Raw genomic sequence first — 27,623 nt, forward strand, 5'->3', positions numbered from 1 at the left:
AGGTACACTTCAACTGTGAGAGACAGAATGTGAAAAAAAAATCCATGAATCCACATGGTAGGATTTGTAAAGAATTTATTCGTAAATCAGGGTGGCAAATAAGTATTTGATCACCTCAAACAAGGAAAATCTCTGGCTCTCACAGACCTGTAACGTCTTCTGTAAGAAGCTTTTCTGTCCCCCACTCGTTACCTGTATGAATGGCACCTGTTTGAACTCATCATCTGTATAAAAGACACCTGTCCACAGCCTCAAACAGTCAGACTCCAAACTCCGCCATGGCCAAGACCAAAGAGCTTTCGAAGGACACCAGGAAAAGTATTGTAGACCTGCACCAGACTGGGAAGAGTGAATCTACAATAGGCAAGCAGCTTGGTGTGAAAAAATCAACTGTGGGAGCAATCATCAGAAAATGGAAGACATACAAGACCACTGATAATCTCCCTCGATCTGGGGCTCCACGCAAGATCTCATCCCGTGGGGTCAAAATGATCATGAGAACGGTGAGCAAAGATCCCAGAACCACACGGGGGGACCTGGTGAATGACCTGCAGAGAGCTGGGACCAAAGTAACAAAGGTCACCATCAGTAACACACTACAACGGCAGGGAATCAAATCCCGCAGTGCCAGACGTGTTCCACTGCTGAAGCCAGTGCATGTCCAGGCCCGTCTGAAGTTTGCCAGAGAGCACATGGATGATACAGCAGAGGATTGGGAGAATGTCATGTGGTCAGATGAAACCAAAGTAGAACTTTTTGGTATAAACTCAACTCGTCGTGTTTGGAGGAAGAAAAATACTGAGTTGCATCCCAAGAACACCATACCTACTGTGAAGCATGGGGGTGGAAACATCATGCTATGGGGCTGTTTTTCTGCCAAGGGGACAGGACGACTGATCCGTGTTAAGGACAGAATGAATGGGGCCATGTATCGTGAGATTTTGAGCCAAAACCTCCTTCCATCAGTGAGAACTTTGAAGATGAAACGAGGCTGGGTCTTCCAACATGACAATGATCCAAAACACACCGCCCGGGCAACAAAGGAGTGGCTCCGTAAGAAGCATTTGAAAGTCCTGGAGTGGCCTAGCCAGTCTCCAGACCTCAACCCCATAGAAAATCTGTGGCGGGAGTTGAAAGTCCGTGTTGCTCGGCGACAGCCCCAAAACATCACTGCTCTCGAGAAGATCTGCATGGAGGAATGGGCCAAAATACCAGCTACTGTGTGTGCAAACCTGGTAAAGACCTATAGTAAACGTTTGACCTCTGTTATTGCCAACAAAGGTTATGTTACAAAGTATTGAGTTGTATTTTTGTTATTGACCAAATACTTATTTTCCACCCTGATTTACGAATAAATTCTTTACAAATCCTACCATGTGGATTCATGGATTTTTCACATTCTGTCTCTCACAGTTGAAGTGTACCTCTGGTGCAAATTACTGACCTCTGTCATCATTTTAGGTGGGGGAACTTGCACAATCGGTGGCTGACTAAATACTTTTTTGCCCCACTGTACCTCTATAGACTTGATGTGGCGCAAAATAAAACGAGGACATCACATTTTCAGATGTTTGGCCTTGGTTTCATGCTGAAATATCGCTTTCCATGACATATTCTACAGACACAGGTTTACTGTGACACTTACCTTTCGTGCAACAGCAAAAACCAGAATGGCAAAACGAATTTGTGCTCTTTGTTAAACTGTTGGTGCAGGGGACATGCTGACTACTGTACTGCTGGGTTTTGCAAGAGTGTCTGTCTATTGTGGGTTGTGTGAAATTGTATCAGCACAGCAAAGAGGGTAAGGTAAAATTTGATGGAATGAAGCTACTAATAAAATGGCATTCTCCATCTGTGGCTCCCCAGGTCCACATTCCCTCAAAGGTCAGTGCTGTCAGCGTGGTTTACGGTTTAAAAAAAGGAAGATTGTACTTGTTAAAATGCAGTTGTTGAGTTTTTAATATGAACTCAAGGGAAAGCACTTTGTAATTTTACATTACCTGTCTGATAACAGTGATTCTGTTTGCAATGAAGTGGTTTATATCCAAAATTTGCTGGTGAAAATTAAAATATGAGTCCAGTTTAATGACACTGTCTATGTTAGGAGTGTGTGAACAGCAGTGCACCTTCTTTCTCCACCACACCCCTTGTTTCTCTTGTGTGAAAGCTCTGAATGCTGTTTGTTGGTTTTATTGAAGATTTTGGTCTTTGTCTTGCATTTGAAAACAGTAAAAATGTAGGAGCTGCTGCTGACAGACCTGCAAGGACCTGCAGTTCCTCTAATGCCCACTTGAACCTGGATTCGAAAGTGAGTCAGTCTTCATAGACTCCCAGCAGAAATAAGCATGTTTACAGCATATGGCAAACATCAGTTTTGGTCTCTAGCTAGTTTGTCTTTATAGGAACTGTATCCGGGATGAATTTGGTATTTCTAAGTTCAATTCAATTCAATTCAGGTGGCTGCTAGCTGAGCATGTTTGTGCTGTTGGTGCCTTTTGGAAGTATTTTTAATGCAACAATCTGACAAATAACACGACTGTGCATTCAATTGTTTTAAAAGATTGTCAAAAAAGGCTGTGTTCCAGATTTGGTGAGTGAAATTCTAGAATTTTCTACAACATTCTTGTCACATTTCTGAAGAGAGGACCCAAAAGCAGACAGAACTTGATCTTAACAAAATGCAAGCTGTTTATTAAGGGCTGATAGAAGATCAGACAATGATACAAAAATAAAGGGCAATGAAGGCTTACACTAACCAAAACTAGACTGGGAAAATCCACTGTGAATATGGGGGGAGGTGAACTGATGTTCTGCCAAAAGACAAAGAAGAACTGACACAATATACACAGACAGGTGATTAGTACAGTAGAGACGGCTGGGAAACACAGCTGGAACAATTAGACACAGAGCCAGGGGAAGCAAAACTAAACACAAGCATATGAGCCAAGGACTATCAAAATAAGACAGAAAACCCACTGAGACGCAGACTAAGACACACAACTTGACGTGGGAAGACAATAGGACACATGGAAAACTGACATGGTAGAGGAGAAAGATGGAGAGAGCGAGGCATACATGAACAGAAGGAAGAACCAACATGACACATAGAGGGAATAAACAGAGACATGACAGAGGACATAAATAAAGCACATGACTGACTCTCAGAGGAGACACAGGGATGAGACAAAGACACAAAAGGAACTTAACAGACAAGAACAATGAATCTGAAATACAAATAAACTCAGAGAGACTAAAAGAACTAAACTCAAGACTAAACTGTACAAAGCTTGAACTTAAATCATCATCATCATACAGATAAACTCTAAACGCTGGGTCACCCAGGACCATGACGCTTCTAGGACAGATGGCAGTGGCAAAGCTATAGTTGAGGCTTCAGTCTGGTACTTTACAAATCAGTGGGTCCCTGTGGCTAATCCATGTGTTTGTATAACACTTATCTACTTGGCACCAACATTATGTTATTTTTTTAAGGGTTTGTCTGATTCCTCAAGCTCACAGATATTTCTAAGCTATGTTCTTCAGTGAGTCCTCTTGTTTAGAAGAGGAATGGTAAAGGTTAAATACATTAATTCCATCGTCAGGAGGGACTGCTGTATCCTCAAACCACAGCTAAAGTTAAGAAGTGCTTGTTTTCCTCCTGCAGACTTGCATTAAAAGCTTTTGAGCTTGTTATGACGGATACTTTTGTTCTCAAGCGTGTCTGGCACAAAGGAACACCCGAAGTACTTCATGTGATGATGTTAAAGTGTATTAATGTACTTGGAAATGGCTTGTGGTCAGATCTAAGTGTTGAATAACTGCTCAGCAAACTGTGTTTGCTGTAATGGTTATGGTTTTACCACCTCCCGCTCAGACTCTGTCTAACCACGCCAAAACACACAATCTGAGTTTGATGAGTTTATTGATCGTGCTGTAGCACAGACAGACAGAAGTGAGTGGGAGGTGAGCACAAACTTCCACCGACACAAAACAGTCAGGACGAGTTGACGGAGCTCACCTGAATCCTGATGAAGTTTGAACATTTCAAGTTTTTATGAGGAGCTAGCTTATTGTAGCACAGATGTGGATAAATGTGTGCAGATTAATCATGCAGCTCATTGGTTTTTGTGACCTCAGTTCTCATGGTTACCTGACAAAAGTGATTTCAAAATGATTAACTAATGTTGTGCAGTATCAAAAATAATTAAATAAATAAATAAACATGACACAGAGGTGGAATATAAGAGACCGATGTAGATGTCGTGTCGCCACATGTTGATTTTTGGAATGTTATGATTTTAAATTAACATATTTCATCTATTTTCAAGTGGAATTTAATCTTTATTTTTACAAGTAGTCCCACTGAAACCCAATGTCTCATTTGCAAGAGAGAGCTGTTCCAGACAAACATTAAAATTACTATAATATGTCTAATGTAGTGAGATAGGAATCCAAATCCATGATCCAGTAAGAAGTTCTATTGAACAGATATAAAAAAACAAACCTGTGCAGAGAATAGGCAGGATAAAGTGTGTCCGAACAGAAGGAAGAAAGAACTAAACTGAGGTCCATGGAAACAAACAGGGAACAGGTTAGAAACCAGGACAAACATGATGGTGAACAACAGACTCAAACAAAACAAAGGAGAAGACATTCATATACTTGGAGGACAGAGGGTGGAGACCGGCGGGGAACAAAACACAGGTGAAGATGATCAAAACAATAAAACTCAAAACAAGAAGAAAGAGAAAATTCAATCAAATCAAAAGCAAAACAGGAAAAACGGAAATGAGCAGACATAAATGAAACAAAGAAAACATGGAAACATAAAGGACATGCTAAACATAGATGACCTCTGTCAGGAAGAGTGACTACGCCCCTAATACTAGTATTCAGGTGGCGTTATAATAAAATTCACGGAGGTAAGAGTCGTCATGAAATGAGAAACTATGCATAGGTGACAAAGCCATTTTTGTATCAGATTGTAACCTGTTTATTTCTGCTGTAACATTAACATGGCAGTCTGTGGGCATTGAGTCACTGCTGGCGTTTCAAGTGGACGTTAGAGAAATTGCAGTTTTTTGGCACTTCCTTGTTGGCTTCATTTTTCCAACCTGGAAGTCGCTTCATGCTGAAACTGAGCATTTAGAGAAGCATGAAGTTTTGGCTCATAGGGCTTATTTCTGTGTATTCTGACGTCATTATGTAACAGTTTCACATATTTACTATGAGCATCCATCATTTTAACAGTACAGTGTATGGCAGGAAATTAAGAACAGCAGAGCAGGTCCACTTTAGGGTTCGGGGAAATCAACCTCGACTGATGACAAGCACCAAAAATATTCTGACATGCCACATTAGGAATAAGACTGGTCTAAATTACAAAATAAATGGTCCCTGAATTCCATTTAGCAGCTTCAACATCACCATTTCCCTCCAACAGGAGACGACACAACACATTCTTAAAAATATCTCGTACTTTAGCACAATTACAAACCCAGTTTTTATACAGTCTGGCGTTTGTTTTTCCTCTGTGAACACGTGGCTGAAACTAGCTTCACAAAAAAGTTTAATATTCTTTCTGCAAAGGTTTGTCTCTTGCTGTAAAGGTCTCGCAAGCCTTAAGTACAGTGTCATCTTTCACTGTATTATTCATCCTCATTACATCTCAGCTAGTGCAGTCTATCAGGTAAGAACGATGAAGAGGAGTTCCTGTGCAGTGCACACAGGAGGAAGAGGGACATGTCAGCGAACGCCCACGTAGTCCTGAGGAGAAGCCTGATCAACATGATGACTGAAAACACCTGTGTGGCTCAGTAGGGGGGGAAAGGGGGTGAGGAAGAAGAGGATTCTCCAAAAGCTAGTTTCAGATTTAAATCTCACCTTCTTCCTTTTTTTTAATTTTTATTTTTTTTATTTTAGACAACTTCTACAAGGTGGAGGGAGCCAAGGATGCCTTAATCTGTGGGAACAGCAGCGACGCAGGGTGAGTCAACAGTTTCTCTTGTTCCGCTGTGAAGGTGGGAGACGTGGATTTGCCTGGGTGTGATTTGATTCTGAAGTTCATGGTTACACTGAGTGTGATTACAAACCACTGAACCAGTCAGGGCCACTCACCCTGAGCCTGGTAACGCCTGAAGTTTAAAAGAGAGTTTTAACAGACAGTTGTTTGGTTTCCCTCTGTAACCACTTGGGGGTTACAGAGATGTTCCCCTTGTTGGTTTGCCAGTCATAGCAGATAAATGTAGCACAGTTTCAAGATGTTCTGAGGAGCGATGCGTTACTTCAGGCAGAGCCTTGGGAAGAAGCTCCATGGAGTGGGGGGGGGGGGGGTGCTGTGGAGATGATGTAACATGTGTTGGGTTGTAATTTTTTCACAACCCATATGAAGAAGAGCAGTATGAAAATAAATGCTGTGAAATGTTTTCTGATATGAAGATGGATAAATATAATATTGTTGTATGAAAGCATAATCATCTCTGAAAACATCCAGAAAATATAGGCTGCATACATGCATATGGTGACCGACCACTGACTCACAGCAAAGCTGGATTGGAGCAATAAATGTCAGCAATGAAACAGTGACACTGACACTGTAATTTACTCAGAAAGTTGACATGCGGAGACAACAGCACACAAATGAGGACTCCCTCATTGGTTTAATATCAGACGACTCTGTTGTTTACCAGCAGAGCAAACACAGCTCTGCGATGGCTAATGAGAAAGTCAGATTTACAGAATATCTGGATGGTCAGGTCCTTAACACTTATTTTCACACATTAGGTAAGAACTGTTGGATTATTGCCCAAAATTCAGTAACAAGCTGTGTGTGTTTGGTGTTTGGATGTTCAGTGGTTGCAGTGGAGGATGTTTGTGCCTGTGGAAGTCTACCACCAGCTCCTTGGTTTTATTAGTGTTGATCTGAAGGTAGTTCTGCTGGCACCAGTCCACAATGTCTTGGGTCAGTTCTCTGTACTCCTTGTCGTCCCCATCAGTGATGAGGCCGACTATTGCAGAGTCGTCAGAGCACTTCTGCAGGAAGCACTCGGTGGAGTTGTGGGAGACGTCTGCAGTGTAGATGGTGAAGAGGAACGGAGCCAGGACCGTTCCCTGTGGGGCCCCCGTACTGCAGACGACCCTGTCCGACACACAGCCCTGAGTTCTCACATACCGTGGTCGGTCAGTGAGGTAGTCCAGAATCCATGTTGTGAGGTGATGGTCCACTCCTGAGTTCTCCAGCTTGTCCTTCAGGACCGTGGGAAGAATGGTGTTAAAGGCACTGGAGAAATCAAAGAACATGATTCTCACAGTGCTCCCAGCGGTCTCCAGGTGAGCGAGGGAACGATGCACGAGGTGAATGATGCCATCATCCGCTCCGATGCCAGGCTGGTAGGCAAACTGAAGTGGGTCCAGTGATGAGCCCACCAGGCGCCGAAGCTGAGTCAGGACCAGCCGCTCCAGGGTCTTCATCAGGTGGAATGTCAGAGCCACCGGTAGCATCACGCTCGTGTCCGGAGTTAGCGGTGTTAGCCAGGACTCCGTTAGCAAAACAATGCTACATCGCTGGTATTCCCCCTGTGACCAGGTTAGCGACGTGAGCTCATCTTATTGGGCAGCGATGTTACATTTCCAGTGATTACAGAAGGGAGAGATGGTCTATAACATCTCCTTCTCGGGTGACAGCGCTCCCTCCCAGCACGACACCCACGTCTTTTCCTCCTCAGCTCAGTGGGAATGTCGTGTCTGTCCGCCGGCAGCACTGCTGTGGGACACAGCGCTAACAGCTGATCCCTGCTGTAAACAAAGCATCCATATGCTGGGTTCCCAAACATGGCTAAAAAATGGTGTGAAAGAAAAGAGAAAGACAACCAAGACTAGCACAAAACGGTAGTCCATGATTGCAGAATCTAATTGCTTAAACTTTAGTTACAAAAAAGAGAAAGTAAAGAGGAGATACGAAAGAAGCTCAGAATGAGCGGAGCTGCTGTAACAGGCTGCCACTCACGGGGGGGCGCCGGAAGTCAGAAAGACTTCACTTCCTAATAATGATAAATTGGTCTTACCTTTATCCAGTTGCTAGCGTAGTAAGGTCCCAGTCACACAGACTCGGGGACAATATTTTTCTCCTACCTTGCAGCTGCTGGTTTCTGAGAAAAAAACACAAACTGGAAACTGAGACCGTTTGGTTTCAAAGTGAAACTTGTGCCTTAGCTCTAAACTTTTACTTTGAAAGGCCTCTATTCCAGCTTGCATCATACTTTTTCAAATTTCACTAGCACTTGGCTCATTTGCAGGTCCCTAACACCCGAAACACTCCCAAAGAGGTTTTGGGGGCAACACCCTCTTTGTGGGGAATTCATCTGGTGACTGCCGTCAACCTCAAGCAATCATTTGCCAAGAAATCAAGATTTTTTTCCTGTAGCGACTGGAAGTTGAAGTCTCTGGGCCTGCATGATTGGGGCATAAACATTATAGCTCACGGGGGTATCCTCATGTGAGGGTGGTAGCAATCTGGTGTCAGGGGGTAGTGTTAAGTGGATTTATCCCAAAACTGTAGTTTGTGTTTTGTTCCAGGTGTTTGGTTAAAGTTGGAGCACAAGTTGGTTTGGCTCAGGATTTACAGTTATTACAGTTGGCGCACTAGGTCATTAGGGTCATTTCAATAAGTGCTGATTGGCACTTTTTAGAAGTCAGTAGCATTTTTGCTTGCTGGGTTGATGGGCTTCATTGTTGGTGTATGCAGTTGCAAGATGGTCTCTTGTTTATATAATTTTTTTCCAGTGGTGTGGGTGCTTGAACTGAAGGGACACAGCGTACGCTGCTGTGAGCGGGTTAATGATGTGATCTAAGCATCATCAGAGCAGCATCACAATCATGGGCTAGGTTTTGGTGAGGTGGCGACGGATCAGGCTTTATGACATTTATCTATATTCCTTGTTTCCCATATGTTTATTATTATTAATATTATTATTTGTACATGTATGCCTTTGTTTGCTTGTCACATTAAAAGTCCCACTTTAACCATGTGCAAAATCATCCATCACCCCCAGTATATGACCTTCGGCTGCAGTTTCCAGCTTTCTGCATCCTGAGGTTCAGCTGAGCTTGGGGCTAAAAATACATGTGTGAAAAGCTTTGGCTTCACCACGACGAAGAGCTGAAAACATCAATCTCTCTTTACTTTCCTGTCAATCATGCAGCATAGCAGTTTGTCCCTCACAACCTTTAGTTATCACTTTATTGAATGTTCTTCACATTCGAATCTGTCTGATGATTTTTCATACTTTGGCTGACTGTTTCGAGCTGTTTGAGGATGTAAACAACAAAGAGGGAATGAGATTGGGCTTCATTTTGTTCCCGTCTCACCTGAGAGTCCAAATAAACAGCAGGCTGAGTCTTTAGTTCTGCAAATATTTTTCTCAGACGGAGGCAGAAATGATCTGCTGGTGGGGTTAAATTTCAGTGGAAGGAGACAAAATGCAAAGATTTTCTCACTAAACTGTCCTTAGCTAAAGTAAAAACGTGCTCGGTGGCAGTAGACACTCCATCTTTAGAAACATTTATGCTTTTGCAGAACCCGTGCATGTTGGTTTAATGTAACTTCATCATCCCGCTATGAATGCATCTGAAATTACCTCCTATTTTCTGTCATTTGGCTCCAGACCGCATTCTCATATTTTAAAGTTGAATCTTTGACTTATTTCTTCCTCTTGCACTTTGAGACCTCAGTGAGAAATTCTGCTTTTTGACTGAAGATGGATGGAGGCTGATAGAAACATGTTAGCTACTGCATGTGGAGTAGGCTTTTCTGGACACCACAGAAAGACAATCACCAGTTTGCAAAGGAAATGGAAAGAAACAACCAATCTCTCCATTACCAACAGTTATATTTTAGGTCTCATTTCACTCATACACAATATCTGCTTGTTTTACTGTTTCTCTTCCAATATGGGAAAGGTTGTTGGATAATCTCATTAGAGCAATGTTGTCATGTCAGCTGTAGCTCCTGCTGAACTTTCTGGCTCCATTTTTGGCCTTTTTCTTGTTTAAAATAAAATGACCTAAAGTCTAAAGTGAAATCTCATGTTTGTAATTTCCAAACCTTTCATTAGTTGCTAATAATTACTGAAGTTGTGTGTGATACCTCCAAGTGTCAAGGTGTCCTTAGTCGAGACTCCTTGGGACTCAGAAGTGACCATATTTAGACAAGAGGCTGGACTGTGAAGCTACCAGCTAATGCAAGCAAGCTGCATTAGCTGGTACTGATCAGGAAGCTGCATTCATACGTGTGCACAGCACATCTGCTGATCTGCTAATTAATGCTAATGAAGAAAAATTCACTCACTCAAACAGAAGCACAGATATTGCAGGCAGGCTGTAACGCACAGGCTGTCACCATCCACCTGTGACTCCTGTGAGTCGTAGCACCCACTAACTTTACACCTTAGAGAAATCTGAATGCATGAGTGAATAAAACCCCTGCACAGTTAATGTGTTGGAGGAAAATAGCGCTGCAGGCTAAAGCAGGGATTTTTTTTCACATATCAGGCCGTAAACATGATTATTTCTGCTGAGACATTTTAACATTAGAGCCTATAAGGACTGACTCACAGCTGAAGGCAGCCTCAAGTGGACAGTAGAGGAAGTGCAGTTTTTGTCACTTCCTCATTGGCTTCATTTTTCATGTTGCTGCTCTTCGATCCTGCCTCAGCGTGATGAGATGGTATGAGCGTGTCTCATCGTGTGTTTGGATCTTGCTGCTGGTGTCGTGTGCTGGACTGTTGTGTGACATGTCAGAAAGGAGAAGCGTCTGACCACGCTGAGAGCAGGACACTGAGTGACACAGCTATGACAGTACTGTGTGTGTGTGTGTGTGTGTGTGTGTGTGTGTGTGTGTGTGTGTGTGTGTGTGTGTGTGTGTCAGAGAGAAATAGACCATCACCCAACTCCAAGTAGCTGTTCCTCTGGGGAGACGGTTAGCCTGAAGCTAACTGACCACGTTATTTGAAACTGATGCAAACAGGACTAGGAGGCAAGTGAAACAGGAAGTAAACAGAAACATACCATGGCATGAACCCGATGAGGAGGAGGAGGGGAGGAAGATGAGATGGTGCAGGAGAAGTGAAGCAGAAAGGAGGATGGGTGGAGGGAAAGAAAGAGGAGAAGATACAGAGGGCAGAAGATAAACGAGGGAGGAGATGGACAGAAGGCTATTAGATGAGACGGGAGGGGGAGGAGAAGAGAAAACAGAGGGATAGGAAGACGAACGAGGGCAAGGCAAAGCAGAGAAGATAACAGAGGGAGAGAGAGAAAGCATGTGAAGAGAAGGAATAAAGAAGAAATAAGAGATAAACAAACATAAGGTGAGGAGAGAGAGGCAGAGAGATGTGTTCAGTAGAACCAGGCAAAGAAACATCTTTTAGATCCACAGAGAGAAACAAGAGAGAGGAAGTAGAATGAAGCAAAAGGAGAAAAGTAAGGAGGTAAAAGAAAAAAAGACACGTGGGGAGAAAGAAAGATGAGGAGGAGCAGGAGAAGAGGGGACAGTGAGAGGTAAGGATGATGAGGTGGATCATCAAAAAAGAAATGAAAGGAAGAAAAGAGGATAGAAAACATAAATGAGTGAAAACAAGCACGGGAAGGAGGTGACCCGGGTGCAGAAGGTGAAGTTGAACAGAGCTTAAAACTCCAACATAATATTATAAAAACACAGTGAATCCGTGCAGCTTGCTGCATCTGAGGAGTTAGGAGGGTAGGGAAGTTTCCCTTATCCTGTTTGTCAAGCTAACAAAGCATTCTCATCCCGAACTGGCCTGTTGTTGTCCCTACGCAAGGTGTCCTTTGGTGTTCGTTTAAATAAAAGGGGAAAAAAGGGTTGAAGCCCATGTTAGGTAGAGGTGCTGCTGGCATTCATCACCTGGTTTGTCCATCAGGTGACAGGAAGCAAACTGCCGTGTTTGTGTTTTGCACCTGATTCTTGTCACTTTGCACAGCTACGCAGTGGATTGAGTTTGCGCTGCATGGATTCATTCATTCATTCACTCATGCTCAGCTCAGCAGGGTGTAAGTGTATATATATTATCTGCTAATGGAATACATCTTACAGCAGTCAGTGAAATGTGGCACTGATAACTGAAACTCTGAACCCATGAGGTGCTGTAGCCCAGGTTATGTGTTCAGCAGTAGTTGCTATGGTGATAGAACCAGGTTATAAAAGAGACCCACCTTCCTGACACCGAGACTCCTGAGTAAGGGCAGCGTTTCATGTTTGAGAGGAGTACCTTTGTTAGTACGATCAACAAATCGACCACTTAAACATCTCATAAGGCAACATTAGGGGTGCAAAGATACACAGAATTCACGGTTCGGTTCAGTTCGATACTTTGGTGTCACGGTTCGATATTTTTTCGATACAAAAAAAATGTTCATGCCTTTTTAATTTGTCATTTATTAAAATTATAAATGTATATTTTAACTCAAAAGTACAGTTTTTAAATTTAATGTTGCTGAAACAACCAAGTAATAAAAAAAATAAATCTATCTGATCGAGAAATCACTCATCTTTGGAAAAGAGAGTTTATTACAGAGAAATGTCTCTTTCCAAAATAAAAGCTCTACTATACGCTTCTTCTGGGCTATATTCTCAGCAGCATATTAAACATATCAGGTCCCCATAAGGAGAATCCTGTGCTAACGGCTGTCTAAATGACTCGGGTAAAGTTTGTAGCATGCTGCTTGTTGTTTTTGTCTGCTTCCACTTGTCTTTGCACTAGGATGATGTCGAGTAAATGTGCAGTCATATTCGTTGTGTTCCCACTAGTGCTGTCAGCGTAAATCTCGTTGAAATGACGTTAACGCCACAACACGGCAAATCTCCGTTAACGAGCTACCGCGGATTGCCCCGTGCGTGGGGCTGGACGGCGTCAACACGTTAACAAGCTAACTGCACTAACGCACTAGTTCCCACCAATGTAACTGAGCATTGCGTGGCACATCCAACATACTGTTTTACTTTAGTCCATGACTCGCTTACCTTCAGGGTCATACGTCACATGAAAACCAAAATAGTTCCAAACGCCAGATCTGAATGAGGGTGGGGGAGGTTCAATTTGCCATGTTGCAAGGAGAGCTTAGCTTCTGTCTTGCTAGCTTGCCCTGCGCTCAGTGAATCTGCGTTCGACTACTCCGCCTAGGCTGCACTGTCGAGAGCAGATTCACTGAGCGCTCAACACAGACAGCATCGTCAGAAGGAAAGTTGATAAAAGAAATTAAAAAATTTGTATTGTTCGATACATATGCGTACCGAACCGAAAGCACTGCATCGAACAGTTCAATATCGATACGAGTATCGTTGCACCCCTAGGCAACATGGTGACTCCTCGCAATGACCACCTTCTTCTTATTTTGAGCAATGATGACCTTGCATGCTCAGGATATTTGCATAGTGTGATCTGATTGGCTAGCAGCAGCACTAGCTCTTCACATATTGAATATTCCTCCGTTTTTTTAGCACCAGCAGCGCGAGCAGAGACGATGAGCCATATTCACATCACCTGTCACCTTGTTTTAACGTTGGAGCTGAATGTTCTGTGATTGCACTTTAGTCTGTTCAAATAAACGTGTCACCAGTCATTTATTCCTCTCTTTACCACAGCCTGGGAGTCCATATTTACCTTTCTACATGAACACGCACTTTCTGTGATGTTTTCTGTGCTGGTTTTGAGATTGGAAGCTTTTCTGTGGGCACAAAACGAGTCAACGGGCGAGTTATCAGAGAGAGAGCTGGAGGAGGGAGCGAGCGGTCACGGTAGCAATGTTGATCGCTGTGTTGTCTGCTTTCTGTGCTGAAGCTGCTCCGCTCGCGCATGATGCTGATTCGCTGAGCCTGAGGGCAAAGGTCACTGAGCTAACCCAGTCTGACATACACATTGTGACTCCTACAACCAGCTGCAACAGAGTCACAGGCACTTCATCAGACAAGCGCAGAGCATTTGTCAGGGCTGCGCAGTATTGGGGTAGAAGGAAATTGTCAGGCTGAGGGGCCATTTTGTTTTCGGGCTTGGTTCTGATTGGCTCTGATGTTACACTTTCAAGTAATGAGCAAAATGTGTAAAACTGTAATAAAAAGTGTGAGACACAGAAAAAGCTGTGTCTTATAAGCAGAGCTGGAGGCTCTTTCACGCCGCTCTCTCCCTGCGTCACACCCTCGGCTCTGCTCCGGAGATGCCGTGCCGACCTCACTCTTCACAGCATCTGGTCGGGTTAGGCTGGGAACGCTGCTGGCCTCGGGGGCAAGGTTACAAGCATACAAACATATGAAATATCTGATTACATGAAGGGGGGAAGTTACGCTGAGGATGATGAGGGTATACACGAAGGTTTATTGAATTTATTGGCTGATGTTAAGTGCTTAAACCCACAGAGCACTGTCCGACTCTTCTTCTCCATTAGTTCCAGGTATCAGATTTGCAGGCATGTTTGATAGAATTATTGTTTGCAATCATAGTCTAAGTGCATGTTCAGAAAAGTTTTTGCAAGCTGAAACTATTGCATTAAAGTTTATCAGCCCTCTGTTTGTATTAATGCGATACTGCACACAGTACAACTTGTATGAGTCCGTGGATAAAGTACACCTTGTGCTAATTAATGCCAAGTCCACATTCGCCTTTTTTTATAAAAAGAAACGGACCAACTGCGGGCGCTGGGATATTATTTTTGGCATCTTAATAAGTTTGTGTGTCATTTTAAGTGATTTTTAAGTTAAACTGTTTGTGATATAACTCGTCTCGTGCTTCATCCGGGTGTGAAACAGCTGGGATGAAAGGCAGCACCTCCAAACTATAAACTACAAGTATAACTATGAAGTGTTCCCTCTGGGATGGGTGGAGTTCTTGCCCTAAGCAAGGGAAATGAAAGATCTTGGGATCTTATCTGTTAGTGTTGAGGTAGACCTGATTGCTGAGGTGTGAGCAGTAATGTGGGCATTGTACCAGTAAGGTCACAAATACAAACGGCTGAAATGAGCTTCCTCCATGAGATGCGTGGACTTAGAGGTAGAATGAGGAGCTCGACATTCGGAGTGAACTCAGAGTGAGATCAGGTTTGCATGCCTCCTGGTTGCCTCCCTTCAGATGTTTTGCAGGTATGGCTGAAATGTAGGAGACTCTGGGATGGACTACGAACCAAATGGAGAAGTTATATATGGCCGATCTGGCCGTGGGACACCTTGGGATCCCCCATTGAAGTGGAAAGATGGATTATCCTGATGCGTTAATGCTATTCTGCGTGCTATTTTCATAAGATTTTTTTTTCTTGGTTTTTGTTGCTGAAAATTTTTTGATTTTTACTTTATGGTCTCCAACTTAGAGTAAATCGCAGTCGAGTTGTAAACCGTCTGTGCCAGGAGTAAGAAGAGGGATAGTATTTGATGAAAAGCAACCTTGAAAACCCCCAATTTTGCTTTGCATCAGCTCATTTAACTAAGTAACTAGCCATGTTAGGAAGCAATGGAATTGGACTTGTGAGAAATCTCTACAATTTCAGGACCGGGACCACTCCTCCTTCACGCCCCTTCCGACCTCAGACTATAAATGCCCCCTTCTCCAATACCCGTTGTTCTCATTTCCATGCCCCACCCTTACCCCCCTTTTTCCCTCTCTTCTCCTCTTCTCTTCTCCTCCCTTCTTTCATTCATTTCTCGTTAGTACATGGGGATCTGCCCTGCCTGGGAGCCATCGCCAGTCCCCTTCGAGGCCTTCCCCAAACCGCAGCACCAGTTCATACTTCCTCAACCCTCTTCGCTCATCGTTTCTGAGGATGTGGTCCCAGCTAGTGAAACAAGATCAGTAAAATCTTAAACTCAAGTATAAAACTTCTAAAAACAAATTAGATGTATCGTGTTTATCTTGCCATGGTCAATGTCTACTTAAAGAAACTCCTTCTGCTCTTAATGCTGATGTTGTGTCACATCAAATCCAAGTCTAGAGTCGGCTCCGAGCTGTGTCTCAGTGCTGTTATAGAATAATGAATGTTGTGAATTAGGCCTGGTAGTTGTCCACAGTTTTTCATTTCCTCTGGCTCACAGTCAGAGTGATGTTCTGCAGATAAATCTCTTTCTGTTCGGAGCTGAAATGAAATACATGAATGACGGATAAACTGGAATTCAAACGAGGTAATCCCGCTGAGCAGAAACTCGTCGATTGGACAGATTTCAGTCATTCTTTAGAGAGGGAAGCCAATCATGACTGGGTTCAGACGTATTGCCTTTAATTAGTGCTGAAAACCATCACAAAAAAGTCTCCAAGCTATGACTGTAAATGTTTTAAGAAGAAAATGTGGTAAAATATGAGAGTGCAGTCCATCTGACATGCCTGCAAAGCCCCGACCGACAGCAGCAGACAGCTAAGATGCAGAATGACAGCCGACCCAACGGGCTGCCTCGTTACAGATGCTAATTAGCTTATTCTTGTCACTGGAGCTCGATGGCATGTAGCATGTGACCCATGAGGTCATTGGGAGGAAGTGGGTTTGTGCTGGGAGGAAGTGATCTGAGGCAGCCTGATTCTCCTGCTTCTGCTGCTCTGAGGATTCAGCAGAACCGCATCCAACCAGTCCCGCTTGGATCTGGATGCTCGTTTTCACCTGTCAGTTAATCATTTTCACATTTCAGGCAGTAATGAGTGTGTTCACAGTCACAGGAAGATTTAAGCCAACATTTTCATGGAAAAAAAACAGAATATAAAAAACAAGTTTTTGAAGTAACGTCCAGAATCCTCAAAGAGGAAATATCCCGTTTGTATGCACTCAAGTATAGTTTTAACTCCTTTCATAAGTTCCATCTTGAGCCTGCACACTGCCACTGTACATTCAATGTAATATCTTTTAAGATAAGCACGATGGAGAAGTCTTTAGGGATTTGGTAAATGCCGTCATTGCAGCTCTAAGTGCAGTCAAATCCTTTTTCCCTCTAAGTTTAACCTTATTTTCAGCATAATTGCTGTCTTATTTCTGAGAAAGGGATGAAACATCTTTCAGACAGACAAAAAACTGCATATTATTTATGCATGGGTCAGAGTTCTTCAAGTGTTTTTAGTCTGGATGATCCATCCATCTTCAGCTGCTTCTTTTAAAGCCCAGATGTCCTCCGTGTCCTTCAGCTCGTTCCCAGGCCGGATGGGATTTAAAATACCCAGAGAGTGTTCTGGATTGCATCCCAGGTGGACTCCACAGGGAGCCGTCCAGGAGGCGTCCTGATCGGTTCAGGTTTAACAGACTGCTTTGGAACACGAAGGAACGGCAATCTGCTCAGAGCTCAGAGCTCCTCACCTCCTCTCTAAGGGTGAACAGAGACTCATCGGGAAGGAAGGAAATCTTGGCTGATTGTGGTGGTGATCTCATTGTTTTGGTCGCCAACCAAAGCTCGTGAGCAGAGGAGACAACTTGCAAGATAAGACTCTGACCTTTTCTTCTTCACCATCTTCAGTTACTATGATGACACATTTGATTTTAAAGATATGACACAGATGAAATAAAGAAATGTACACTACAAGAAACAATAAATCCCTTTGGTTTCACGGATGGAGCGCCAGCATAAGCCCAATTTTGGGATTCGTGCTAAAAATGACATTTAAAAATGTACAATACATTGATCATGGATGATTAGCTTTGTTAACTGATTGGCTCTGATCCATGGAGCCAGTTCTGTGCTCATCTTATTAAAATCTATTACAGCTTGACATGTTGCTCTTTAGAAATGCAATATGGGTAACTGTGGTGAAGACTTCAGCCATGGCTATTCTTCCACTTCCCAGGATTCATAGTCAAGAACAAAAAGGGACTGTTACGCCCCAGTCTAGGGGTACAGGAACATAACATAAGAGTTGAAAAGGATTGACCCCGCCTTGGTCCCCAAAAGCCTACACAGAGGGAAAACCAATTTCTTCGTGAACAGTGGTTTATTGTCTAAACTGAAGCGTGACTCCGGGGTGAACAAAGGCCAAAATAACAAACAAAACCAGCTTAATCAGTCAAGGAGGTGCTACCTAAACCCTACGTGATGAAAAGAACAAACAAAAGACAAATGGTATGCCTAACTCCCTAAATGAATAAACAGGAGGAAACAATACAGAAAACAACAGGGCAGCTCACCCCTTCGGCTTCAGTCACTGTTTACAAGGTGCTATTTACAAGTGAAGGCTAATTTACACACTATATACAAGCTCAATAGGTCACGAGAATCACAAATATCACAGCGTTTGGAGGCCAGGGTCAGGTCTGCTGCTGCCCCAGGACAACTGCTAGTGAGGAATTTTGAAAGCAACCGCATGAATAGGGGACCAATCAGCAGCCGTCAGCTTATCCAATCAGGGACCTGCAGAGACTTAAAGACACAGAACAAGAAACAGCCACCAAAGCACATTATGGGTTGTATCCCAATTCAGGGTCTGCAGCCTTAAAGTACGCAGCCTCAACGATCCTCAAGGGCCGCGTACTCAAAGACTGCTAAGGCCGGAAGTGCGAGACTTGTGAAATGGGACGGTCTAGCCTCCGTCGCGCTGCCCAGGTTGCCTAGCAACCATGATACTAACCACTGGAAACGTGTCATACAGCTTTGTTTGACAGAAATGAAGGAGAAAATCTTTTGTTCATTTGTTTGTTCCTACATGAGCTTTGATCATTCTCTGTAAGATTAAGCTCAGCTATTGAACGGCGTATATTTTAAAGTAAAGGCTTTAAAACCAAGTTAGTACAAACGTCACTAATGTCACATGACTTTGCCGACATGTGGCCAACAGTAATGTTTAATGTTCTTCGTTATTAAACATTTGCACATAAATAAGTGACATAATATTCAGTACTTAAAGTTTACTCTTCGGCCGCCCCTCATCCGCCGTTTTTTTCTGCAAATTTATCCACACCCACCGCTGCGCTATGCATTCTGGGATATGTTGGGCCACGAAGTCTACACTGCCACAGTCTTAAAATTCAGGGAAATGAAGGACGCATTTCAGGGCCGCATTTCGAGCAGCCTTTGAATTGGGACAGCCTTCGGCGCGCCGCTGTGACGTAATCGGCCTTGAAATGCGGCCTTTAAGGCTGCAGACCCTGAATTGGGATACAGCCATGGCCAGGGCCATAACAGGGACGTTTGGTCTTTTTTTGCTTTTGGACAGGAACAAAATGTCACATCTCAGGTGTATAGTCTCCTCAGATCAAATCTAATCTGACGTCTAAGTCGACATTAGTGAGAGCTCTTACTGTTTGCTATAAGAATATGATTTGGGGGATTTCAGTGAATTATCCAAAAAAGTCCTTTTGTTTGTCGTTAACACACATTAATAGGAATACGTGTTGGTACACAGCAAAATCTCCAGTGTTAAATTAACACTGGAATATTTCTAACATTTTGAGTTATTTTCCAGTGTTAGAAAATCAGCACTGCTCAGTGTTAGCCATTGTTAATCTTCAAAACTGACTAGGTTACTTTTAAACATATAACACTGTCAAAAGTGTTAATTTAACACTCAACAGTGTTGTATTTAACACTCAGAGGTGTGGGCCCATATAGACACTCTCTAGTGTTAATTTAACACTGGAGATTTTGCTGTGTACTTGGACCTCATGGGGAATCCCACCTAAGCTTCATGAACTGTGTGTAGTTATTAGACAAAAAAAGTTAGTGGACGGCTGATTCAGGTAAAAGAACTGGGTTATCTATGAAGGGAGCTGTTCCCCCTTTAATGATGGAACGCACTAGGTTGAGGAGGGGATAGGCCTCCTGGATGCTTTCTAGGTGAGGTTTTTGAAGCATTAACAGATTGGTGGAAGCTCGGGGAAGATGCAGGGCACACTGGAGAGAATATGTCTCTGAGGTCACTCGGTATCATCTGCAGAAGAGCTGGAGAAGGTAGCAGAAGAGGAGGAAATCCAGTAAGTGTTAAGAAAGAAAGAAAATACCTGGATGTTATTCTGCCCAATGAGAAACTCAGATCTACTTCAGCCTCACGTGCCTGCAGTCCCCAATAAGAAAATCCAGCTGTGGCGAGAAGCTGTTTTCTCATTAAACCTTGAAAACAGCTCGAGCCTCTTATTTGCCCCATAATGTGACCAGAAAACACAAAAGCAAATTCAAAAGGTGGAGGTGTATGGCTTTAATCATCATTGACCCAGCTTCCTCTTAGAGAGACTCTGCTGTCATCGGAGCAGTTAGCGAGAAATATGGCTTGACCCAAGTCTGAGGAAATAGCTGCCGGGGGGGTTGAATTTCCTGGAATACACTGCGTCATATAGCTGATATTCATCATTCCATTAGCCTAGCGTTCACTGCTGGTGGTAGCCACGTCTCTGCCGCACAACTCTGTGTGTTCCATTAAATTAGTTTAGCATTAATTTCTGCCGATGCATTTCCAACTCTGCATCTGTGTGTGTTTGTTGGCAATTGGTGATACACCTCCATCTTCACCTGTGTGTGCATGTGCGTGTGTGTGTGTGTGTGTGTGTGAGAGAGTGACTGAATGTTGCACATGCCATAAAGCTCTCAGTGCACTCTCTTTCTGATATAAATGGTTAAAACATTATGTTAAAAGCTGCACTGATCAATAACTCAAGTACAGTATTGAGAACAGTTTTCAGAATGCAGGTTGATTTTGTCTGAGTGCCCGTGTGAGTGTGTGTTTCTGCCTCCCTCCGTCTGCTGTGGGTGTGTTTGGTTTGAGTTATGAGCTCTCCGGGAGGCTGTGAATGTGACATCTGTCCAATGTTTAGCCAAAGACACAAAAGAGGCTTCCACCACCTAAACGCTGGTCCACGGGGAGATAACTGAGAGAGTGTGTCTTTGTGTGTGTGTGTGTGTGTGCTGATAAGAGGCAGCACTAAAGCACTCTCAGTTCCTCGGTACAAAGAAAAAGAACTTTGATGAAACCCGCTCCTTTATCTGTGCAGCAGAACTGTTTGATCTGCGTTGGATACAAAGCAAATAAACTATTATTACTGCTTCTTCTTCCACTCCCAAAATATTGGTCCGATTAATGCAACGTGGATTGTATTTGTGAAAAAAAAAAACTATATTTAATGTATGCTGTGCTCTTATAAAAAGGTTATAACCAGCTCACCAGCCACAGCTACAGCCTCTCCTCCGCTTCATGTCACTATAAGCTGTAAAAATCCTCAGTTATGAGATATTTAAAGACATTTTCTGGACACTTCATTGGACAACTTAATTTGTAATTATGTTTAGGGTGTAGCACTGCCTCTTTGATATAAAGTATATTAAATAAAATGTAATGTTTTATCTTAATACTATGAGTATTCACGGTTATAGTATCGAAGTTATATATCGAAGTACTCCGAACTTGGACCGCTTTAAACTAATTTCCCAGATATTTTTCAGCCCTCCTAACTCTGTAAGTACAGGATCTAAAACCAAAATGACTTTTGTCATTGTTTTATTTAACCATCAAAAAAGTTATAGCATACATGAAAGCTCCTTTTATTTTGATACCAGGCTTATCGTCAAGTTGTGGTTCTTTTTATAAAAATAACTTTCTATCTGTCATATTTATAAACAATCAAATATGTGTTGCTTTGTCCCCCAGAAATCTTAGCTCTGTGTGAAATATGACTATCGTAGATTATGGAAGGTAGTGACGAACATTTGTTCCCTCAGTTTGTTCTCAGCACTAACAGGATATTTACGTTGCCTAATGTGGCCGGTGCTGCTGTGGTTCTTCGCAGGTGTTGTGGTGGTTGGTAACATGTGATACATGTGCTTATGTTTTTGCTCCTTCAGCGTAGCCTCTAAAGTACTATTAGATGCTGTGGGGGTCTAAGGCTACGTTCACTCTGCAGGTCTTAATGCTCAATTCCAATTTTTTTGATCAAATCCTATTTTTTTGTCTGCTCGTTCACACTACAAATAAAATGCGACAGCAAACGCGCTCTAGCTGATAATTGGCGTCTGTCTTGTGTCAGTGATATAAAAGACGGATTTAATGCGACATGACCATCAAACAGCAGTCGTTTTCTAAAACATCAGATATGTATCGGATTCAGCACCACATACGAAAGTGACCCAGATCGGATTTGAAAATATCGGATTTGTGCCGTTCACACTGTCATGCCATGATTGGATATGGGTCGCAGAGGGTCAGAATAATTGGATTTAATGCGCTTTCGCCTGCAGTTTGAACGTAGCCTAACTGCCTTTTTGATGGTTGTAAATGGTTATTTCATGTGTTTAGTCCAACTGGACTTTAGCATCTACACCTTTGTGCTTTAGAGTCGTGTCCAGGAGACTTATTACAGGAATGCTTTGACTGACTTTCATGTAACAGGTTCATGTACTTTACTTAAAGGTTGGGTATTTAAAATGAGGCTGAAGAACCAATTTTTTTTTAAGGAAAATGTTTCTACACCTTAGAAACTTAACTTAACACATCATGGCCAACTGAATTAAAATGTCTTGCCACTGGGGATTTTTCCCAGTGCCCGTGAGAGCTGGCTGAGTGTGCCCTGAATAAGCGTGTCTTTGTGCTTTGAGGTCAGCTTTGTGGCCGTCCCTGATCCTTGGTTGCTAAAATGTGTTGTTTGTGGCGATATCTGACGAGCTTTATTTGACAGTTTTAAAATTTGAGATTCATTCTCGGTGGAAAGCATGTTGAATTTCAAACATAGAGACACAAGTAGATAATTAAATTGTGTGTTAAATTAAGTGGTCCTTCAGTGTTGTTTTTATCCTGCCTTCCTCCCCTTACCCCAACCAGACATGGCCGATGGCCGCCTGTCTGTGAGCCTCTTTGTGCTGGAGGGTTCTTCCTGTTCAAAACAAGGTCTTCCTCCCCACTGTTGCCAAAGCATTTGCCCCGTTTTCTCTGTATTATTGTAGAGTTTTCATCTTTATCTTATAAAGCGACTTGAGGCAACTGTTGTTTGTTTTTGATTTGGCGCTGTTTAAATGAACTGAATTGAAGTGAACTAGAATTTAAATTATCATTAATTTCTTCTCTCTATAAACTAATATCTGCATATCCTCCAGCATATTCATTTATGTATTTGTTTTTGGTCTATATCTTTTAACTTATTTGAGCTACCCCTACTCCTGGTCCTGGTGACCTAAACAGAGGACATCCTGGGCTTTCCATTTATATAAAATGTGTTTGGGTGGCCTCTTTTAGCTCCAAAGAGGAAGGAAATCATACAAAAGTTTTCCTCGGTTCTCAGGAGGATATAGTTATGTAGATTTTGTAGCTTCCACTTCTAGTCCGTTTGTAATCTACTGAGCTTATCTGAGCAGGCTCTGATTGCACACACGTAAGCACATGTTTCCAAAGCCATTTTAGATAAGCAAGAAAATGTATGAAATGTATTATCAGACGCAATCACAGCTGGAAGATCACATTCAAAGCACAAATTTGATGCTACCTGTGGTTTTAGGTTTCTTTGTTTGAGTTATACCATACACACTCACAATCCTACAAAACCCAACTTCTCCCTGAGTAAGGAGAGCTGCTATCGCTGTCCCTTTTTTCTTGTTTGTCCTCTGGTTACCCATGATTCAGTGTGTGTGTGGTGGGAGGGTTTGGTCCATCAGCACAGCTGACATGAGGGGTCATGATCAAGATGGTCGGCATTATCTTGTCTGAGGGAGTTGAACGTAGGCTGGAAGAGAAGGTCACGGTGTCGACTCTGATGCTGTTTTTCATCCGGTGGGTGTGTTCACACGCAGCTGTCTGCTGACAGTTTTGTTTGTGCTCAGCTCAGGTGTCACCTGTCCTTTTGTGTTTGGACTGTGTGCTGTTGGTCACTTCTTGGAAGAAAAAATGCCTTTTTCAAAGAAAGTCTGCAGAAATCCCAGCAGTGTTATTGCCGTTTCCATCCCAGTAGGTCATATTTTTCTTGGTATTGTATTTTAATTAATGTTCTTTGACTCCATCTCGCCTGGTTCTTCAGCCTACGCCTGTGTTTCCAGTGCTGCCTTGACCTAATTCTGCCCTTAGGGATCAATAAAGTTCATTTTATTCTTCCAGTGTGGGTTGTTCTTATAACTGAGTGTTGTCTGTAAGTAGCTGGCTTTTAATTTGATCCAGTTTATTCATCCTCCTCTGCCTCTCTACCACCAAATAATTATGAACAAATGTAAAGCTTGGCAGAAAACAAGCGATAAAGAGTGAGTTGTGTCTTTTTTGTCATTAGGAGGAGAAGCAGTTGTTAATTAAGTGTCTCCACTGTGGTTGTAGCAGCATAAGTGGAGCTGAATTTGCTTTGTGGCCAGAACAGATTAATTTAACCATAAATACAGTCGCTCCACAAAAATCTTAACTGAACTGTTGTATTAAAGAGGCTTTATTATATTTTATGCAAGAGATTTGACAAAGAACAGCAACAGTTACACCTAACAGTGTATATCTGAGAGAGTGAAGGTTCTCTTGAGAGGGGAAGTCTAGCAACCCATCATCGAGTCTCCTGATGGCCTCTGAAGGTGGATGGATTATCATCACTGCAGACCCGAGACACAAAACTGCCACAGGCCCGCCTACCAGTCTAAACACTGCATATACCGTTCATAACATAATACACAATAACACAAAGTAGTTTACAACTACATCTTTTATTAGCTTGAAGTTATATTATTTTGACATTTTAGGTTGTGTTCTGTTACCTTCCACATATCCAGTGTGCAGTGCAAAAATAATATTTCAATCACGCTTATTAGAGTCTGAGGTCTTAACAGATGACTTCCAAGACGATAACATAAACTTGACATAAAGATTTTTAAAAATAATTCATGGCTTAAGTCAGTGGTTCCCAAACTTTTTTGCTATGCCCCCCCCCCTTGGGTCTTTTTTCCCCTTTTCATACTGCGCCCCCCGTAGGGGGCGGGCCCCACACTTTGGGAAGCTCTGGCTTAAGTAAAACAGGATTCAATTAAATCAAGAGCAATTAGAAAATAAATGAAAAGTAGTAGAGATAAAATCAATAATAAAATAAAAAATTTGTCAATCGAACTTGGGCTACAAATGGGAACCAGAAAGGTTCCCTTACCAGAAATCTTAACCTTTTCCAACCTTTTATGTATGTGTGCACATCTATTTGAGATTTCCCAAACCATAACCTTTGTTAAAACAGTTTTCTCCTTAAACCCGATCAAAGTCAAAGCTTTACTTTCCAAAAGTCGTAAAACAAAAACACTAAGATACAGTAATCTGCCTTTCGTTGTTGTGTATGTAACAGTGTGAGTAAACAGTCTGACTGCTGCAGAGCTGATTCTAGTGAAATTATGGAGTCTGCATGAAAAATTAAATATGACAAAGTCCACCCTGGAGACCAAGGAGGAAGTGCTCTCAGAGAAATGAATATTTATTGATAAATAGGTTTATTGACATGGAATGCGTGGACACTGTTGACATGTGGGAGCAGATGGTGGCCATACACTGTGCATGAGCTCTGATCGATATCGTCTCATGCCTGGCCAAGTGATGTGACTACAGAGACATATGGCCAGCAGGAAAGAATAAATACAGATAAAATAAAGTAGACTGTGTTGATGTGTCTGACTGAAGCTGAAATTATCCTCCATCACTTGATACTCTGGTCAGATAACACCTCATAGTGGATTTATGGTTTAGCGACAGGAAGACACAAAATTTTCCATTACTTGATATCAGACGGGCCCGTATCCTCTCTGGAGACTTTGGAAAGATTTCACGTAAATGGGTGTAAATGCAGCTTTATGATGCGAAGTTCTGACCAAGGTTTAAGTTAAAGAACTTCATTAGATTAGTGAAAATGTTGCTATCCACAGATAAAAGTACAAGAAATGTAGCCAGTTGTTTTAATGGATCTGTGAGATTGTTGTTTGTCAATTTTAGAAATTTTTACCTGAAATCTTGTCAAACTAAAAACCTAAAACTGAATTTTAAAAGTTTTGCAGTCAAGGGAAAGTGGATTGTCACAATTAAATGAGCTGTCTCTGAGAGTCTTTGTAATGTAAAGCAAAGCTTTTCATTTACAAACTGCCAAGGATGTGATAAATTTACTAACCAAGTGTTAGTAGTGTGTTAGGTAATTCTGCAAATAAACAGGAAGAATTTGTAGCCATGCGATTGGATTTTTGGGACCTGAAGTCTTCTGGTTGTCTTTTCTTTAGCTATGTAGTCTGATGTGTCAAAGTCCAATCGTGTTTGAACAGTTTTTGTTACCATGCTGGTAAACACGTTGCAGAGAGCAATAAAAAGACCTCCTGCTATATTGTTTTAGCTTTTCCAGCTGCACAAGATTGTTGTGATGACCTTCCTACTTTGACTGGACCTACCCTTTGTTTCCCACTATTTGTCTCTTGTGTTGTGTCATAGGTTCCCAGTAGGTAGACTTCATCAGCCCAGCCGAGAGCACCAGGCATTCTTTCTGGAGAGTATAAGAGCTAGGTGTTGTCAATCTTTGCCCCTGCGCCATCCTTCCAGCACTATGTTGGTGGTTTTTGGTTACTTCCAGCTAATGAACTATGTTCTGTTTGGGGGCTCGTCCGGGATTTGATGCTGAGGAGCTGCTGATTTAGTTCACAACACAATGGGTGTGTGGTCACACCTATAGTAAAAATTATCCTGAACTTATAATTGATATTCATATCATATAAAACAAAACATAGTGCTGTCAGTGTTAATCTCGTTAAAATGACGTTAACGCCATAACTGCATTAACGCGGCAAATCTCCGTTAACGAGTTACCATGGATTGCCCCATGTGTGGAGCTGGACGGCGTCAACGCGTTAGCGCAGTTAGCTCGTTAACGTGTTGACACCATGGTGTTAACGTCATTTTAACAAGATTAATGCTGACAGCACTAAAAAGACTAACTGCTGAATAAGAAAAGACCATGCTTTGTTAGAAAAACATTATAAAATTCCCAGTGATGCAAATGACTAAGTAATTTCAATCCTTTTTATGATGATATTTTTTGTTGGGGGGGAACAATATCTGAAATCTGTACCTTTGGAAGCAATGGGAGAAAAACCCCAAATAAAATCAAAATTAACTGGGCCTGCTCAGTATTTTCATAGCTAACGCAGAGCATTAATGCATGTTAAGTCTTTAATTTTATTAGGTGGTGCATCTGTGTGGAAGCACCTACATTTCTTGTTTCTACTCATGTATTCATTCAAATTACTTTAAAAAAATAAAAAAGTATTTACATTTATTTTAAAGTTTAAAATCAGTTATTCAGAGCTTAAATTTCTTGGCTGCAAGAAATATTTGTAAGACTGTTTTTTCAGTGCTGATTTCATTTTATACAAGATCAAAAGTTAATAATTTTTTATCTTTATCATTGACACTTGCCAAGCTCGGTGTTCATTCTGAATGCAACAAATCTGCTCCTCAAATCTGAAGCTCAATAGTCTTTACCGTAAAGATACTGAGGTACAAGGAGATATGTGGTGTCTCTCACCAAAATGAAAAAAAAATTATTAAATGCAAATACAATTCATTTCAAGTTGGTGTGATCATATTCTAGTTCTTAAAATCAGTTCTTTGACCGGGAGGTAAAGAGGAGTGTGATGGAGGTGACACCCTCAGGAAAACTCTGCTCTTCAGACTGTTGTCGTGAGCTTTGAATGCCCTGAACCACCTGCC

General features: G+C 42.1%; 1 protein-coding gene across 1 annotated transcript in view; it reads left to right on the forward strand.

Annotated features, from left to right (window-relative positions):
- The window catches only part of LOC308385565 (sodium channel protein type 3 subunit alpha-like), a 268,750-nt gene that overhangs the window by 94,181 nt on the left and 146,946 nt on the right, over positions 1–27,623 (forward strand). The window contains exon 9 of the mRNA XM_080864556.1: positions 5,923–5,986. Coding sequence (XP_080720682.1) covers positions 5,923–5,986 — 64 coding nt within the window. The remainder of the gene's footprint in view (positions 1–5,922; positions 5,987–27,623) is intronic.

Source organism: Rhamphochromis sp. 'chilingali' (assembly GCF_963969265.1).
Source record: "Rhamphochromis sp. 'chilingali' genome assembly, chromosome: 18".
Lineage (NCBI taxonomy): Eukaryota > Metazoa > Chordata > Actinopteri > Cichliformes > Cichlidae > Rhamphochromis > Rhamphochromis sp. 'chilingali'.